Here is an 18,183-nt window from a genome sequence, read left to right as displayed (position 1 = left end):
ACAGGGGGAGAGAAAGCCAGGGTCAGGGAACAAGGGGAGGCTGGTGTGGCCCGAGTGAAGGGGGAAGGCAGGAGAGGTGAGAGATGAACCTGAGGAATTTCCGGGGCTTGCGGGTCACAGAAGGACTTGACCTGGGGAGCCTCTGAAGGGCTTGAGCACCAGAGAGACCCACCTAGTAGAGAGCAGGCTGCGAGGGGGAGAGGGGTGCAGGGAGCCCGTGAGGAGGCTGTGGCTGTCATCCAAAAAGAAGATGAGGATGACTCCAGAGTTCCTCATCTACTCACTGAAGGGAATAGCGTTCATTTACTGAAATGGGGAAAGCTGCAGGAAGAAACTTGGGGAGTGAGACCACCAAGACTTCAGTTGTAGACTTGTCAGTGTTTGAAATGCCTGTTAGACATCCAAGTAGAGACATCAAAGAAGGCAAAAGTTAAAGAAAAAAAAATGGGTTCCCTTAAATCTTACCTTCCCCTGCCCCAACCCCCCCCCCCCCCCCCCCCCGCCGAAATATCTGATTAGCAGATGGTACTCACTTTGCAGCTGGTTTCCACAGAGGGTCCACTCTTGAGCTGGCCACCTGGTTCTCTCACCTGAGGTGGCCAGCAACAGGTTATCTGCAGAATGTGCTTCACTGGGGAAGGTGAGCTCCCACCAGAGCCCCTCCTGCCATCTTATTTTACTAAGCCTGCGTCTGTGCTTAAGCAACCAGGCAGCTGTATACAAGGGGAAAAAATGCAGTCCAAAAAATCCACATATTTAGCTAAAAGCGATTGACTTGATTGAATACTTTCTTTCAGATCAAGCTGCTTTGTGTAACAGAGGCACACAGATTTTATTAAAGCTGTTGGGCTTCCTGATTTCATTTCTCAAGTGGAGACTTCTGCCAAAGTGGGCAGGATGGTGCTCCCAAGGTGGGGCCTTTGCCTGGTGCGAGGCCCCCTTTGCTAGGAAAGCTTTTGCGTGCTGGGCGCTCTAGCAGAGTTTTTTGTCTTCAGGGAAGTGCCTTCTCAGGGCTGCTGAGGGTGAAATACACACAGGCTTGGGTTTCTCTCAGTTAGGATGTGCCCTAGATTGGATGAGAAGGGAGTGTTACAGACCTGAGTGAAGGACTCCTGGAGATCAGGAGGGAAGCTTTTACCCTCTCCCTCTCCACAGAAGAGTGCCTTTTCCCCCACTGCTATTTATCTATTTTATTTTATAAAAAAAAGGACGTTTCATGTAAAGGAGGCTTAGGTTATGACTCAGGAAAGGGTCTTGTTGCTGTCATAGCTCATGGTGTTTGTTGAAGTAACACAATGCTGCAAGGTTATCAAGCAGGTGAACTTGAGTGTGTCATTTCCCTGAAAAGTTTTGATAATCTGATCCAATTGTGCAGCTGCTTTTTTTTTTTTTTTTAAATAGTTGGGGAAACCACAGGAGGAATATTTTCACCTTCTTCTTAGAACAGCCTCATTCATGGCTTTGAATCCTTGTTTTCCCTTGGCAGGCCCATTGCCAGCCCCTATCTTGTGCAGTGTTTCCAGAAAGATAAGGACCTTTCTATTGACAGCTTTCTGCTGCCTTTGGGGGCAGCAGTCAAGCAGAGTCAGTTCACTTTGCTGAAGCCCACACATGCCTGCCTGCCTGGACCGAAAGCATGGCGTCATCTCCTGGCCCTCCCCCGCGTCCTGCCCAGGAGACTCAGCATACTACGGTAGCGCTGTTTACCTTTAGACCTTCCCATTTTGTAGACTTCTCCCCGCTTTCTGTTTGCCTCCCCGCCCCTCCCTTGCCAAAGCAACCAATCTCACAAAGTCCGTGCCCTACCAGAGAAATCTGTTGTTGGATTTGACAAGAAAAAGTAATTATTCTTTTTCTTATTCACCATCTTACCTTCCTCTTTTTCCTCTGTCTCTTCATAACATAATTAACAAAAATGCAGGATCATCTGCTATTTGCCAAAGCGACGCTCTGGCGAGTAAGAGACAGATGTGCGTGCTCAGTCGTGTCTGACTGTTTTCGACCCCATGGACTGTAGCCCACCAGGCTCCTCTGTCCATGGGATTTTCTAGGCAAGAATCCTGGAGTCGGTTGCCATTTCCTTCTCCAGGGGATCTTCCTGGCCCAAGAATCGAACTCGCATCTCTTTGTCTCTTGTGTCTCCTGCATTGGCAGGTGGTTTCTTTACCACTGCGCCACCTGGGAAGCTCCTTTTGGAGACAGGAGCGGTGCCTAGTCCTGGTGCTCTAGGAGCTGGCTTTCTGGGAGGAGAGGCAACCACAGAAAAGTACAAAGAAAGCCCAGGTTACCTGACCAAGCACTGATTTTGGTCCAGACACTGCCTGACGCCATGCCGATGGAGGGAGGGAGTTCCATTCCCTGTCTCCTTGCTCCACTCTGCTGGTTCTTTGGGGAAGTGTTTTCTGAGAGGATGCCAGTGAACAGGCACCGACCGCAGCATGATGGTTGTGGTCCCTTGACCTAGTTATGCAGAATCAGGTTACTACAGTGATGAAGAACCCATGCTCTGGGGGGCAGGCTGCCTGGATTCAAATCCCAGGTCTGCCACTTGCTGGCTGTGTGACCTCCGCTAAATTACTTGACGCTGTTTCTCAGTTTCCTCGTCTGTTAAAGCTAGGAAACAAATGACGATAGTTACCTTAGGGTTGCTGTGAAGCCTGAACGACACAGTTTTTGTTGGGGACCTAGTGCAGCACAGCACACATGAGAAGCATTGACTAAAGGCTGGTATTGACATGGATGGGATGGGGACGCTTGGCAAAATACTGATGAGAGGTGAGCTTTCGTAGGACTTTTAGGTTTTTGGTGGAGAGAGAAAACCATTTGCTAAGTCATTTCAGCACATACTTATTAACAGAATCATCTGGCTAAGGTAAAGGATTTTCAAGGGGTAGTGTTGAGGTATTATAGCCAAAAGTTTATCAACAGTGATTTTGGCAAAATGATAATCGTCCATTCGGTACTTCATCCATGCAGCTCACTGGGGTGGAGTGCTAGTGCTACAAGAGGGATGACCAGATGCTCCTCTCCCCCAGAGGGACACAGGACCAAGGAACCTCTGGTGACAAGGCTATGAATGATACTTTCTTTTCTGGACTTTCTCTCAATTTTCCATGATGTTACAGAAACCATATATGATCAGGAACTATGTTGTGATTTTTTTTTAATGTTTTCTTGTCCATGATGTGTCCAGAGGACTGGGAATCTCAGAAGTGAGTGGGCTCATTGAGGAATGAAGTATGGGCAGGGGCTTCCCAGGGAGGTAAGACTTGAAGAAAGGGCAAGATCTGGATCAGGTCAGCAGGCGAGGAGGGCTGGCCAAGAATAAAGACCAGGAAGGCCTGCCTTGGCTCCTTTACTGAGAGAACCTTAGAGATATTCATACGTGGGGCATGGTGGCTCAGCCCCGGCCTGGCCAGCTCCTATCCTGTGTGGCCTCTAGCAGGTTGTTCAGCCTTAGTGTTCGCATCTTTACAATGGGGGTCATACATATTTCACTGTCTTATGGATGCACGGAGAGCTTCAGAATCAGAAGACACACAGGACTGTCAAAGCCCAGCCACCCTAGCAAGGTTAGTCTTCATTTCCAGGGGCTTCCCTGGTGGCTCAGCAGTAAAGAATCCGCCTGCCAATGCAAGAGACTCCGGTTCAGTCTCTGGGTCAGGAAGATCCCCTGAAGAAGGATATGGCTACCCACTCCAGTATTCTTGCCTGGGAAATCACATGGACAGAGGAGCCTGGTGGGCTACAGTCTATGGGGTTGCAAAGAATAGGACATGAGTTAGTGACTAAACAATAACTACAGCTCCGTTTCCAGCTCATAACTGCTGTTAGGAAATGCTTATTAGGTGGATATGTGACTCCATGGATGGAGCAGGGCAGCCTCCCTCCTGGACTTACCCATACTCTGCTGCACTCCAGGGGCCTCCTAGCTTCTACCTAGTTTTTCTCCTTGCTGCCGGATTGTCGTATTCAAATGGTACATGTGTTCAGTGACAACACCAAGTAGGCTGTCACTGCAGTTTGTGAGCAGATGGGTTTCTCTGTGTCCTGAGACCAGTAATGACTTCAGAGACTCCTGTCAGTAGCTTCGATAAATGTGAGTTGGAGAATTGTTGGAGTCCTGCCTTTTTCTTGTTTAAGTGGCCCTGAATTGATGGTCGCTGGTTATCACATGAGTGAGCTAATCAATGAAAGAGTGGTTATAGGTCTAAGTAATATTGACCATACCATTCCTTTTTATCCCCTCCATGTTTTTGTATCTTATACTTAGTAGTGATTGACAGTCTCCCCCCTGGTTAGAGAACAGTTCACAAGAGAAGAGAGAGTTTACCATTTCCAAGTTAGCTGTAAAACCAAACCTCATCTTTGCCTTTCAGCTCTCTCAAAGCTTTACTCTATTCTCCTGGAGTGTCATTCTTCCTTCTCTTACCAGCACTGTGGACGTTAGGGTCACGAGGCACCTGTTGCTATGACAATTCTCTGTGCTGTTTTGGTTGATGTTGCTTTCATGGCCCTTCACTGAGTGAGGGCCCACGCTTTTTCCAGGTTTTCTCACTCAGATTGACCTTCATCCTCTCCCTGGGGTTGCTATGTGACTCCACGTTTTTTTTTTTCTTTTGAGAAGCAGAGACATTTCCACAAGAAAATTTTCCTTAATTCTGTCTTACTGACATGAGCAAGACTGGTAATTTTTTTGCCACTAATGACTGGGGAGCTAGGGATTAAACCCCACAGGAAAACCCTTTGTGACCCAGAAAAAGTTCATTTCTTGCTTCTACTCCTCTAGTCTGCTCAAGAGTCTGGAAGAAGAGAAAGAATCCACCTGTGGGGAGCTACCCCAGTGGGTCATAAAGTCTGATAGGAAAGCGTATGCACAAATGTGGGTTTTAATAAAGACACATTGAATTAACAATGCTATAAATTAACTATACTTCAAAAAATATGATAAGAAAAACAAACACAAAACAGCCAACCACATCCAGAAGAAAACCACATTGAACGCTGACAATTTAAGTTTATCATGGCATTTGTTGTTTGCTCATGTTTTGAACATTCAAACCCTTGTCATTTAGGGTATGATAGCCCCTAAAGTAAGGGAGTACCTATTGCTCTTGCCCATTTGGGTCTTATATCACTCTTGCCGCTTAACTATTTACTTTTCCTATTATGGAGAAGACAGATTAACCAGGATCCCATCAGAGGTTTATTGGTAGCACCAGCATCATGGCTTAAGATCGTTGTTTTTGTTCAGTGGCTAAGTAGTGTCTTTTTGACCCCATGGACTGTAGCACGCCCAGCCTCCCTGTCCTTCACTTCACTACCTCCTGGAGTTTGCCCAAGTTCATGTCCACTGAATCAGTGATGCCATCCAACCATCTCATGCTCTGCCGTTCTCTTCTCCTGGCTTAAGATAAACAGTGACAAATTTCCCAAATGCTTTAGAGTCTCAGTTCTCAGACTGTGGTTTCTGGATCAGCAGTATCCCCATCACCTGGGAGCTTGTTAGCAAAGCAGAATCTTGGGTCCCACCTGAGACCCACTGAATCATAGTCTCCCTTTCAGGTAGATCCCTAGGTGAGTCATATACACAGCAAGCTATGAGAAATGCTGCTTCAAAAAGTCCTCTGGAAGGAGCTTACAGGGACCTCAGAAGCCACAGGGCTCTTCCTGGAAGCCCCAGATGCTAGCTGGTTGACCATGCACTCCAAGGCCTAGTTACTGTCTCCTTTTATAAAGACACTATAATCTGAGTGCTTGAGTGCCACCTTTAGAGATAGCAGATGCTAAATGCCAACTGATTTCAGCCTCAGCTAGTTTATACTACCTTTAAAAAGACCTGGAGTTAGTTTTGCAGATAACCGATCCTCTCATGGGTCCAAAGAGCTTTAGTTCTCAAGGATTGGTGCCTCTGCCCATTAGGTACAACTCTGTTAGGATGGGTGGACTCCAGTAGTTCTTATGTGCTCAGAGACACTTCCGAAGGAGCAAGACCCTGGGAATGCTATCATTGTTGTCCAGAGCAATCATAAAGGTTTTTTCCAGGCAAGTGAAAAAATTTTACTAAAAGTGAATGATTCTATCAGGAGTAATTCAAATATACTTGACAGGGTTTCTTGGCCTGTCTTTTTCCTCATAAGAATGTGTGGGTACAGTTAAAGCAAGGACTCAGGATTCTTCCCAATCTGTTTATACTCCTGTTTCTGATATGTCTTCTTGACTGTTAAAATTTTGGACCCAGTAATTAAATTTATTTGTTTTTCCAGTCTGGCTCTTCAGTCTATTCTTTTTCTTCCCCAGTTTTATTGGGATGTAATTGACATAAAGCATTGTATAAGTTTATAGTGTACAGCATAGTGATTTGACTTATATACATCATGAAAAATAATTATCGCAGTAAGTTTCGTGACTATCCATCATCTTATACAGATACAAAATGAAATAGAAAATAAAACCTTTCTCTCTTGTAATGAGAACTCTTAGGATTTACAGTTTTAACAACTTTCTTATATAGCATGCAGCAATGTTTAATTATATTTACCATGATGTACATTACATCCCTAGTATTTACTTATTGATAACTTATAACTGAAAGTTTGTACTTTTTGACTGTCTTCATCCAATTCTCCCTCGCCACCCTGCCCCCACCTCTGGTAACCCGGAAGTTAGACTTATCTTCCAAAGATGACAGTGGAGGCCGCGGTGGGAATGCTAGATGGTAACATTTCTGTATGGCGTCCTTTCTTGCTCTTTTGCTTTTTTCATTCTCCTCTGCATGCTTCCAAATTGCACATACTCATAAATGTTGATGCTAACACTGCATATTGAATTTTTTTTAATGTTTATTACCTAGTTGAAAAGACTGAAGCCTCCAGCTATAGAAATAGCATGGACAGCTGGAAGGGAATCTCCTGTGTAGCCTGGTGGTTAGCTACGTAAAGTCTACAACCCGGTGGCCTGGTTTTGAATCCTCCTCTGATGCTTCCTGGGTAACACTGGGCAAATTTACTCAACATCTCTTTGTAAAGGAGAGATAATAATAATATCTACCACATAGGATTATTATGAAGACCAAAGGAATTCATGTACAGAAAGCTACTTATACCGTACCTAGCACAGTAGCCTAACCAATACTAACTCTTATGATTGAATCCAAAGTATGACAGAATTGGTTGGTTCATTGGAATGGAACCCTGGGAATCAAATAAAGAGGCTGATAGAACTGAGTTTCTTAGTTCTCGTCCTACTTCCTAGGACTGATTAGCCATGAGGGGGTCGAAGAAGCAAGCCCAGCAGAAGAGAGAAGTAGTAGCCGGGGGTGGAGACAGGCTACTCATGCATCATTAGTCCCCTTGAATCACTGAACTGGCTGTGCTTTAAAATGAGAAACAGACAGTCTTTGTAACTAGATGATTCATATGAGGCTGTATGGTTTACAGACCATGGCCATGTTCACTTTCTCATTTAATCTCCGTAGTTTCTCTGGAGTAGAGCGGCTGTCCTTTACAGAGAAGGATGTAGTTTCTCTGGAGTAGAGCGGCTGTCCTTTGCAGAGAAGGATGCTGAGGCTCAGCGAAGGTGGGGTCCCCCGACCAGAACCCTGGCTTCCAGCTGCCAGGTCCAGTGCCTTTTCCACAGAACCTCTCAATGAATCTGCAGACCCTTTACTAAGGTACCTGAAATGTCCTGACAGCCATTGAGAGCTACTTCTTTTCTCTCTCTCTCTCTCTATAACGATGGGGGGTACATGCATGCATGCTAAGTTGGTTCAGGTGTGTCTGACACTTTGCAACCCTATGGACTGTAGCCCACCAGGTTCCTCTGTCCATGGGATTCTCCGGGCAAGAATACTGGAATGGGTTGCCATGCCTTCCTCCAAGGGATCTTCCCTACCCAGGGATCAAACCCATGTCTCTCAAGTCTCCTGCATTGGCAGTCGGGTTCTTTACCACTAGCACTCCTTGGAAGCCCAAGGATAGGGATGTTGAGCTCTCAAATTAGCATCTGAATATTTCCTGCCAAAGAGAAGGGCCTCCCAGTGTGGCTGATGCTCTGGACCTAGACCTATGTGCTTTGGATTCACACAGAAGATAAGGTGGGAAGCTGGGCAGAGGAGAGGGGAAGGGTTTCACGCTTGACTTGCTGGAACCCCTTCTAACAAGCCAACCTAAGCTGAGGAGAGGGTGGGTAAGGGGTACCTACAGTTTGGATCCATGTGAATTATGTAAAAGTATAATGACAAAGGATAATCAGTGACATGTCACTTTAGGACAAGATGGCCAGTATATAGATGCATGCCTCAGCTGCACTTTCTGTACCTGTGACAGCCATTGCTAACTGAACAGGATCTTCCCCACTGAGCCTCAGAATCGTCTTGAACCCAAGGCTCCAGACAGCCAGTCGGATTTGTTAACTGAAAAGGAATCCAATGACCATTCCTCTTTTAAGGGGCATCCCTTCAGTACAATGAGAAATTACATTTCTTATTGAATTCATGAGTCTTCTTTTAGCATTTCAGTGACTCTGAGGTTCTTGGTCAGAGCAGCAATGTTTATGTTTTATCAGCTACTTCAGTGGTACCGTTCATGGGATACTTTCACCTTGCTGTGTCATCCAGCAGCTCTTAAAGCTGAACCCCAAAATATTAGTCAACTATGTTCGTTGTAACCAACCATCTTTTTTCCCTGCTTGGAGTCCAACTTTACCTTTTTTTCCATCCACTAAGATACAGAAGGGAGGCAGTGGTATGAGAAAGGGGCTTCTCACTTCTCCCCAGCACACACTGTGGAGACAAGATGTACCCTCCCTGCCTTTCTCCACAGCCAGCAGTGTCTCTGAGACAGCTGCAGCCTTTTGAGCTCATGTCTGCAGTTGGTCATGGTGCCTTGGCAGACCCCATGCATCATATGATCCATGATGCCCAGCAGATGATTTTTGTCCCTAGTGTGTTCAGAGAGCTCTCTGAGACCTGTAAAAGAGTTGTGGTCTGAGAACTTCAGGGTAAAGGTGTTTCTTTGGTCAGGACTCTGCTTACCCTTTCCTCCTGGAAGTCTTTGAGAGGGAATGGCAAGGGGGAGGATGGCAGGGTGCTGGGAGGCAGTACAGAGTCAATGGAACAGTCCATCTTACTTTGTCCTAATGCATTTAGTCTTTGGATCATAGGGTCATTCAGTGAAGTGGCCTGAAAATGGTTGATCCTTGCCTAAAAATGATTAACCAAGGAGCCACATGTGAGAAAGTTTCATCAAGGAGCTGAGCGTTGGCAGCCCTGGATCACAGACAAGGCCAAGATGCCCACAGCCATGGCTTCCTGCCGGCACCAGAGCATTCATCCATACTGAACTGACCCAGCAAGGGGCACTCACAGTTTCTAACCCAGGACCAGCCAGTGCATTAAGAAAATGTTTACTGTGTATTTATTGTGAATTTCCTTGATGATAATTATAGAGCATTTGGAAAATACAGAAAGATCAAAAAGAAAAAAATTATCCATAATCACATTGCCTAAAAAACTCCTCTTAAAATTTGGGCTTATTTCATTGAAATCTTTTTTTCTTTGCATTTGTGTATAGTTAAAAAAAATTGTATCATAATGAAAATGTAATTTTCATCATCTTTTTATACACAAGAACGTTTTTTTTTAATTATTTTTATTTATTTTTGGCTGGGCTGGGTCTTCATTGCTGTGCATGGGCTTTCTCTAGTTGCGGTGTGTGGGCTTCTTATTGTGGTGGCTTCTTTTGTGGGACCTGGGCTCTAGAGCACAGGCACAGTAGGTGTGACCTGTGGACTTATTTGCCCTGAGGCATGTGGGATCTTCCCAGACAAGGGATTGAACCAATGTCCCTTGCATTGGCAGGTGGATTCTTAATCACTGGACCACCAGGGAAGTCCAGTACATTTTCTTATATCATTAGATTATTAAAAAATATTACTTTAAGTGAATATATAAGATTCCATTTTATGGATGCACCATAGTTTATTTTAACCATTTTGTTGAATGTTTTAGTAGTTTCTGTGTTTTTACATATGAATAATAGCAGCATGCATTTTTATAGGAGAAAATATAGAGGGGAATAGATATTAACATCTTGATGGGATAGTCAGCACTGTTCATTGTACTGCTGCTGACAGCCCAGATATCTGTGTGTGCATAAATATTATATGTGGGTGATACTTAAAGGTAGAGACTCTCTAGACTCTGATAAAACCTACTGGCTGTGTGAGCACCAATCCATTGAGCAATTGACATTTCCATCAAATAAGTTTATGAAAATAATTATAAAGGTAGTTGACGTCCATGAGATATCCATAGCTGCTGTACTGAGTCCTGTTAAGTGCTGTTGAATTTTCTTTATTGAAGTATAGTTTATTTGCAACATTTTGTTAGTTTCAGGTATGCAACATAGTGTAATGAGTCAATATTTTTATAGTTACATTCCATTTAAGTTATTACATAACAATAGCTATAATCCCCCATGCTATACAATATATTCTTGTTGTTTATTTACTTTTTTCTCCTAATTAACTATTTTTTTTCATTTATTTTTATTAGTTGGAGGCTAATTACTTTACATTATTGTAGTGGTGTTTGTCATACATTGACATGCTTATTTACTTTATACATAGCTGTTTGTATCTCTGAATCCCCTACTGCTATTTTGCCCCTTTCTCCTTTTCCTCTCCCCATTGGTCACCACAAGTTTGTTCTCTATCTATGAGTTTTTTTCTGTTTTGTTATACGCATTCTTATGATTTTTTAGATTCCACATATAAGTGATAACAGAGTATTTGTCTTTCTCTATCTGACTTATTGCACTAAGCATAATACTCTCTAGGTTTATCCATGTTGTTGCAAGTGGCAGAATTTCATTGTTTTTCATGGCTGAGTAATAACTCCAGTGTATGTGTGTGTTTGTGTGTGTGTATGTGTGCCTTGCGTCTTCTTTATCCAGTCATCTGTTGGTGGACATTTAGGTTACTTCCACATCTTGGCTATTTTGAATAATGCTGCTGTGTACATTGGGGTACCTGTGTCTTTTTGAGTTAGTATTTTTGTTTTCTTCAGATACATACCCAGGAGTGGAATTGCTGGGTCGTATGGTAGTTCTGTTTTTAGCTTTTTGAGGAACCTCCATCCTGTTTTCCATAGTGCCTGCACCAATTTACATTCTAATCAACAGTGTAGTTCAGTTCAGTTCAGTTCAGTTCAGTTCAGTCTCTCAGTCGTGTCTGACTCTGCGACCCCATGAATTGCAGCACACCAGGCCTTCCTGTCCATCACCAACTCCCAGAGTTTACTCAAACTCATGTCCATCAAGTCAGTGATGCCATCCAGCCATCTCATCCTCTGTCGTCCCCTTCTCCTCCTGCCCCCAATCCCTCCCAGCATCAGGGTCTCTTCCAATGAGTCAACTCTTCGCATGAGGTGGCCAAAGTATTGGAGTTTCAGCTTCAGCATCAGTCCTTCCAATGAAAACCCAGGACTGATCTCCTTGCAGTCCAAGGGACTCTCAAGAGTCTTCTCCAACACCACAGTTCAAAAGCATCAATTCTTCAGCACTCAGCTTTCTTCACAGTTCAACTCTCACATCCATACATGACCACTGGAAAAACCATAGCCTTGACTAGACAGACCTTTGTTGGCAAAGTAATGTCTCTGCTTTTTAATAGTCATATAATTTGCAAATATTTCTCCTATTCAGTAGGTTGTCTTTTTGTATTGTCAGTGGTTTCCTTTGCTGTGCAAAAGCTTTTAAGTTCCATTAGGTCCCATTTGTTTATTTTTCCTTTTATTTATTTTACCTTAGGAGATAGATCCAAGAAAAAAAATTGCTACAATTTATGTTAAAGAGTGTTATGCTTATGTTTCCTTGTAGGAGTTTTATGGTTTCTGGTCTTACATTTAGATCCTTACTTCATTTTGAGTTTATTTTTGTATGTGACGTGAGAGAATGTTCTAATTTCATTCTTCTACATGGAGCCGTCCAGTTTTCTCAGCACAACTTATTGAAGAGAGTGTCTTTTCTCCATTGTGCCTCCTTGCCTCCCTTGTCATCAGTGCTGCTGAATCCGTATCAGCCGCCTTGGGTTGTCTTCCTGCCTTTTGGCCACGGGGCACTCACAGCTGCTTCTCTTCTCTCCCCTGTAGTTACTGGGGCTTCCGGATGCAGATGATGACGCTTTTGAAGAGTACAGTGCAGATGTGGAAGAGGAGGAGCCAGAAGCGGACCACCCCCAGATGGGGGTCAGCCAGCAGTAGACTTCCAGGGGCTCCCGCCCGAGAAGGAGCGTGAGCCCCATGTACCTGGGGTGGGGTCGTGAGCTCCTGGGTTAGCATTTTGCATTAGCACTTCGAAACAGGACGTCTGACTCCCAGCATCCAAATTAATATGAAATACCTTTTTAATGACCACACAATATCTGGGATGAGCTTTGCTCAGAAGTGACCTGAATTTTACTCCCGTTTCAGTGGGTCTCTATGGAGTTGTCTCGGTAGCCTTTGCCAGTTTGAATTTAGAGTCCATTCTGTGGCTGACTGTTCTCTCTTGAGTTTATGTTGGAGAATTAACATTTGCTGACTCAAATGTCGAGAACTCTGAATGTATTAAGGATATGCATTGAGTCATCACAGGTGACGTTATTGAGGGAAAGCATTGCAGAGAAGAAATGCAGTCTGCACTTTTAATGTACCTTTTAAGTGTGTGTAAGTGGAAGGTTTTGCTTATAAAGCATGAGTTTTAATATCTAGTCATTAAAACTGCCCAAGTGCAAATACACGGGCAGAAAAGGAGAATTACTTAATTTTGGATTAAGAGGGTAAGAGAGGCAAAGAAGCCTTTGTTTAAGTGTTCTGCCATTACTGAGTTACCTGGATATAGAGCAACTGGTTCATGGTTAGGTAGAAACATTACTTGCATGTTCAATTATTTTAAAACATGCTGATTCCAAAACCACATTTAAAGTGGAGAATATAAATGGGGTGACATAAATTATTGATTTCTTGAAAACGTTTATAAGCCACCCCCATATGAAATGAAACATTTACCTTCTCTCCTTATAACAAGATGGCAACTTATTAAATTATGAAAACATCCCGAATCCAAGTGCCAGTTAAACTTTGAAGCCATAGATAAATTTAAAAGGAAAATAAAGCAGGATAAAAAAAATTTTTTTAATATGATGGAATCCTTTACTTCCTTAATTCATCTCTTATTCTTTCAAAAAAGTCAAGAAAAGGATCCCACTCTATAATTTATTTAAAAATTGTAATCAAGTGCTTTGAAGAACTCAACTGCAATGAAGTCATAAAGTGATATGAAGGTGGGACTTTCTAAATCATGGGTTAGCTTGGTTCAGTGGGGAAGTTTTAATGATCAAAATAGTCAGACAACTCACAGAAACAACTGTGATAATAACTGGAAACACTGCTGTCACCTTTTGGCCACAAACATTGAGTGGGGAAATTCTTTGCAATGCTAACATGGAATTATTTAAAACATTCATTTTTCTTAGACCCTTCTGCATCTCTGATTTTAATAAAAGATGCGGACTGCTTCTTTTACAACACTTGACAAATCGTAACATCTGGGGTGGAACTGTTGTTAACATGCACACATGTGCCTGTTGGGTTGTCAAAGTTTTAGATTAAGAAAGCAGCAGTAGAGGCCACAGAGCTTATGGGAGTCTTGTATATCTTTCAGGCATGTCGGTGTAAACTTGATTATCTCAACATTTTCTGTTTAATTGATTGGTGCTGTGAGGAGCGCAGCTGCTCGTGGTTAAAATGGTGTCCTGCAGTTTTAAGTCATCGGGTAAAATAATTTCGCGGTTTCCATCCGTGCTTCAGTGCCCACGTTTTGTCTTGATTTTTTTTTTTTTTCTTGGAAAGACATATTAAAGGCTAACTTGAAGTGAAATGAATTTCCTTCAGAGTAGCCTGTTAACAAAACAAACCTTGAGGTTTCATCCAGTGGGGTAAGGAGACTCCATGCCTTGCTCTCATGCCCGTGTTCTGATTGGCTGTGTACCTGAGCACAGGTGATTGGAATTGCACCTCCCAGATCCATAAGCTCCATTTTCACACAGTAGGCCGAAAGGATGACTTCTGCCACCAAAATGAAGACGTTTGACTAGCTTGCTCCATTCAGAGGTAAATTGGAAACTTTGTAGTTCGAGGCTTAAAAATCTAAATTTACATATGTTCGAAAATGGAATGGACATTAATATAAAATGTATTTTATGAAAAAAGTGTTTAGGCTTTGACCAGATGCATTTTGGTATTATTATGCGAATGTTCTCTGTTTATAAAAATTGAGCTGAGATAAACTCAGCCATTCCATGCCGGGGAGAAATCTGGTCTTTGTTCTGCCCCCAGGGGTTGGGGGGAACATCGCTGTGTGTTTCTTATTTTTGTGGCAAAACCCCAAAGAACTTTGCGAATCAGATTGTTTCCTCTAAAGCTTCGTTTTCTCTGTGCACATCCGCTCCAGTGCACGCTGACACACGTGCGCACACACACACCCACCAGCGCTGTGGAGTCTCTGTTTGGCACTAGAGCTTGCTCACTGTGGAGCCTCACCTGGCTGGTCAGGGACGCAGGCAGCCTGTGCTTCTCATTGTGAAAGTGGTTCCCTGGCTAAACTCTCACAAACACACAGTCACACTGACTGGAGAGGCACTGTGGCTCCACGGGAGGAGCGGAGACCAGGAGCCAGGAGAGAGGCCTGGCTTTAGTCCTGACTCTGCCAGTGACCCTGGGCCAGTCACTTCACTCACCTAAAGCAGGCGGTGTTTGCCTTCCTGCTTGAACCACTGCCCTTCCTTAACTGTCTTATTGTGTGTGTGTATAAAGAGCTACAGTCAAGGAAACTCTTCAAGAAATGCAAAGGAAAAACCTTATGAATCTTGTTTGTGTTGGTCTGTGAGTGTTCACAGCCCCTTAGCCCCGATGCTAAGGGGCTGATGAGATTCTTTTCCTTGGGTGAGAAGGTGAAGGAGGGCCCCCAGGAATGTGCAAAACACACTTATTCCCGTTGGCGTGCTTTGCTGTGGAAGGCAAGGGTTTTCCTGGTACCCTGACAGACTGAGGCTTTGGCAGTAGAATAAGTTTAACTTAACTGAGAAGGGGAATTCACATGAGCAATAGCTGGGAGAGAGTGAAAGATGAGTACTTTGTTGCCCTGTCATCCAGGGAGAGAGAGAGAAGTAATAGGAAGTGACTGAGTGTGTATGCACAGTCATGTGTGTGAGTGTGGGTGGGTGTGTGAATAGGCGGATGGTTGATTGCTTATTGATCACTGTGGCCTAACTGTGAAGTCATGCCTGTGATAACATTACAAAACCTGGATCCCAGGTTTGAGTGAATCACAGGAATAGTTTTCTGATGGTGGTACCATTACTTTCCCTGCCTAATAATCATACTGAAGAGACTTTGGGGAGTTGAAGAACAGATTCTGGAGGGAGGTGAGACCCCATAGTATGCCTGTCATCACCCTGGAGACCCCAGTGTCCACCCAAGTCTTCCAGGCTCCCAGCAGCACGTAGTGCTTTTCCCCCATGCCTAGAACATGAAAAGTCTCTTATTTAGGAGTTCTCCTTGTGTCCTGGTGCCAGAATCAAGGTTTCCAGTGTCTGCAGGTGAAACCTCTCTCCTGTCCCAGTCAGTGTCCACATAGGAGCAGAAACCTTTCCCCAGCACAAGTACATCTCTAAATACCATTTCTGGTTCATGAGAGCACAAAGTGTCTGTACCCAGGGGAGCTGTGATACTAGAGCATTGTCAGAATTTATATTTTAGAAATCTTGCATATTAAAATGTACAGGTGGGGAAGCTATGGTATGAACAGACCTGATTTCCCATGGTTTGAGTGAAGACACCTAAGAATAGGCAGGACTTAACCTGTGGTAGGAGGAGATGAGTGAGGTGTTCAATAGCATGACAGAGTTAGGGTCTGACTCTTTAAAGAAATAAAGCCAAGAGGCAGTTATTCTATAAAGTACAAGAGAACTATTTTCCTGGCTATCTCACCAGGGTCCTGCTTCCCTGAAAAGGGACTGCTTGCCTGTTGAGAGGCAAGGCCTGAGTGGGGGGTGGCTTTGTGGCTTTAAAAATCCACCCCCACCCCAGCCAAGGAGACAGTGGATATCCTGCAAATTGGTGGAGTTCTGTTCCTCATTAAACCACCAGCCTGAGAAGCCTGTATTTCCAAAGTGCTGTCAGATCTGAGAGGGGCCTCTGATCACCTGGCAGGCAGGAGAACCAAAATTGACCTCGCTGTCAGTTGCAGAGAAGGGTCTGTATCAGAAATGTCCCTGCTGGCCAGAGGGCAGAGCCCACCTCCTCCACCATGCTTCCGGATTGTAGAAAGAGCACAATTGAAACTCAAGTGGATCCCAGATCCAGCTTCCTTCTAGTGAGTGTTAACTCCAAAGAGATGCCATTGCCTGACGGTCTAGTCTTCAGAGTACCAGAGAAGCCTCAGATGTTCTGCATTAAAAATGAATCCTCTTCCATAAAGACACAATCAGTTATCTTGGTGATACTAGGTATGAGGTGAAAGGCCGAAGTCTTCTGGATTTTATGCAGACTAATTCTCAGACTTGCCAGAATGCCAGTAGCCACTGGTATCCGTGGCAACGTGGTGTCTGTGGTAAAATATATAAAGCTCATGTTCCTTGGGCAGGTTGTTAATAAGGTGTTGTCTTTGATATCTGTACTCACATTTGGATTACAGAAACAGAGGACCCGTGAGCATTTCATGTTGTAGGAAGTCCATTTAAAGCACGGTATGGTTGAATAGGCACAAGTAGTTAAAAGCAGGCGCCAGGCCACACACAAATGAACATTTAATTTGCTGAGAACTGTGCGTTCAAGTTGTTCGGTACCACGGAGAAAGCTGACGGTCTGTTCTTTGTAAAAACTGCCTTTGCCTGTTTTTTCCTTTTGTTTTTGTTTCTTCAGATTGATTTTTTACTTTAAATACCTTCTGATAAGTAGGCAGATAAGATCCAGAGCAGTGCTTTGTATCTTCTCAGCTTTTTAGAGGAGAGAGGAAACCGTCAGTTCTAGGGAAAACCTGAAGCCATCTATGAACAGTCTTCATTTGTGTAGGAGAGCAACGTTGAGCTAGCCGCATCAGAAGCAAAAGCAAGGAATGGTTTGGGGCTTTTGTTTTTTAGGTGAGAAATGTTTCATGCCAGGTGTGTATGCTTTCTTTGCCTTTATATTTCTTTTCGAAGAAATCTCTTGTAAATTACAGAACTGTGAAATGGGTTGCCAAAAACTGTTGCCCTTCATTAGATGCTTCAGCAGTGTAAACCCCAAATTGAACCCTGTCTACACCTGCTCCTTCCTCACTCCCCTGCGGGTGAGGATCTCATCCAACGATGTAATTACCATACGCTTGCTATTAAAGAGCCTTCGATCTCTGGTGACATGTGCCTCTTGTTTACCGTCTCCACCACGTTTGGTCCTAAAGGACACCTTACTTGATCCAAAGGGGGACGGGAACTGGGGATTATCAGCCAGCTCTGTGGTTGCTGTTGTTGGGGTCTGGCTGGGGTGGGAGTGGGCAAGTGAGGATGTGATTGCAACAACCACTGATACGATTCAGATGTTAATAATTGATGTATTTGGAAACATTAATCTATTCTGATGCTGCAGCTGGTGTTTAGTAATTTTCCACTCTTCCTTCAAACCTTAGTTGTTTTTTTTTTTGTCCTAATCAGGAATCTATTATGGCACCAATTAGAAACCTGTGGTCATTCTGTGATGACAGGACACTATTTCCCACTACTTTCCTCCCACTTGTTATTCAGAAACAGTGGCATTTAAAGAATAAATCTGGAAGTTGTTAATAAGTCCCATTATTTAAGAGCAAGTTTCTTTCCCCAAATGAATAGGTCTCCATAGATTGTTAAATTAGATTTGCGATTGCCTGAAATAGACACAGTCTAGAAGCTCATGTGTGTGTTTCAGGTAACTTAACTTGTGCTGCTTCGTTTTAACGTGGAGACTGTGCTGAATGGTGGGCAGTGTGCAAGCTTGCAGACCTCACTTAGTGGCCGTGATGTGGTCTTCAAAGCCTTTCTTATAAGAGAACTCCCTTGTTACTGTTAGTCGAGCACTCTCACAGATAGACCTTTTGGTTTTTAATATTTATTTGGCTGCATCGGATCTTA

The 18,183-nt window shown here is 43.7% G+C and overlaps 1 protein-coding gene across 1 annotated transcript in view; it reads left to right on the top strand.

Moving 5' to 3' along the window:
* Positions 1–17,436, top strand: part of MTURN (maturin, neural progenitor differentiation regulator homolog) — a 32,251-nt gene extending 14,815 nt beyond the window's left edge. Inside the window, exon 3 of the mRNA XM_065938786.1 lies at positions 12,152–17,436. Within this exon, the coding sequence (XP_065794858.1) occupies positions 12,152–12,262 (111 nt within the window). The 3' untranslated portion in view covers positions 12,263–17,436. The remainder of the gene's footprint in view (positions 1–12,151) is intronic.
* Positions 17,437–18,183: the final 747 nt, after the last annotated feature.

The sequence above is a fragment of the Muntiacus reevesi genome, chromosome 6, assembly GCF_963930625.1.
Source record: "Muntiacus reevesi chromosome 6, mMunRee1.1, whole genome shotgun sequence".
Taxonomy (NCBI): Eukaryota; Metazoa; Chordata; class Mammalia; order Artiodactyla; family Cervidae; genus Muntiacus; species Muntiacus reevesi.
The sequence above is the reverse complement of the archived record's forward strand: the minus strand, read 5'-3'. Positions and strand labels throughout refer to the sequence as shown.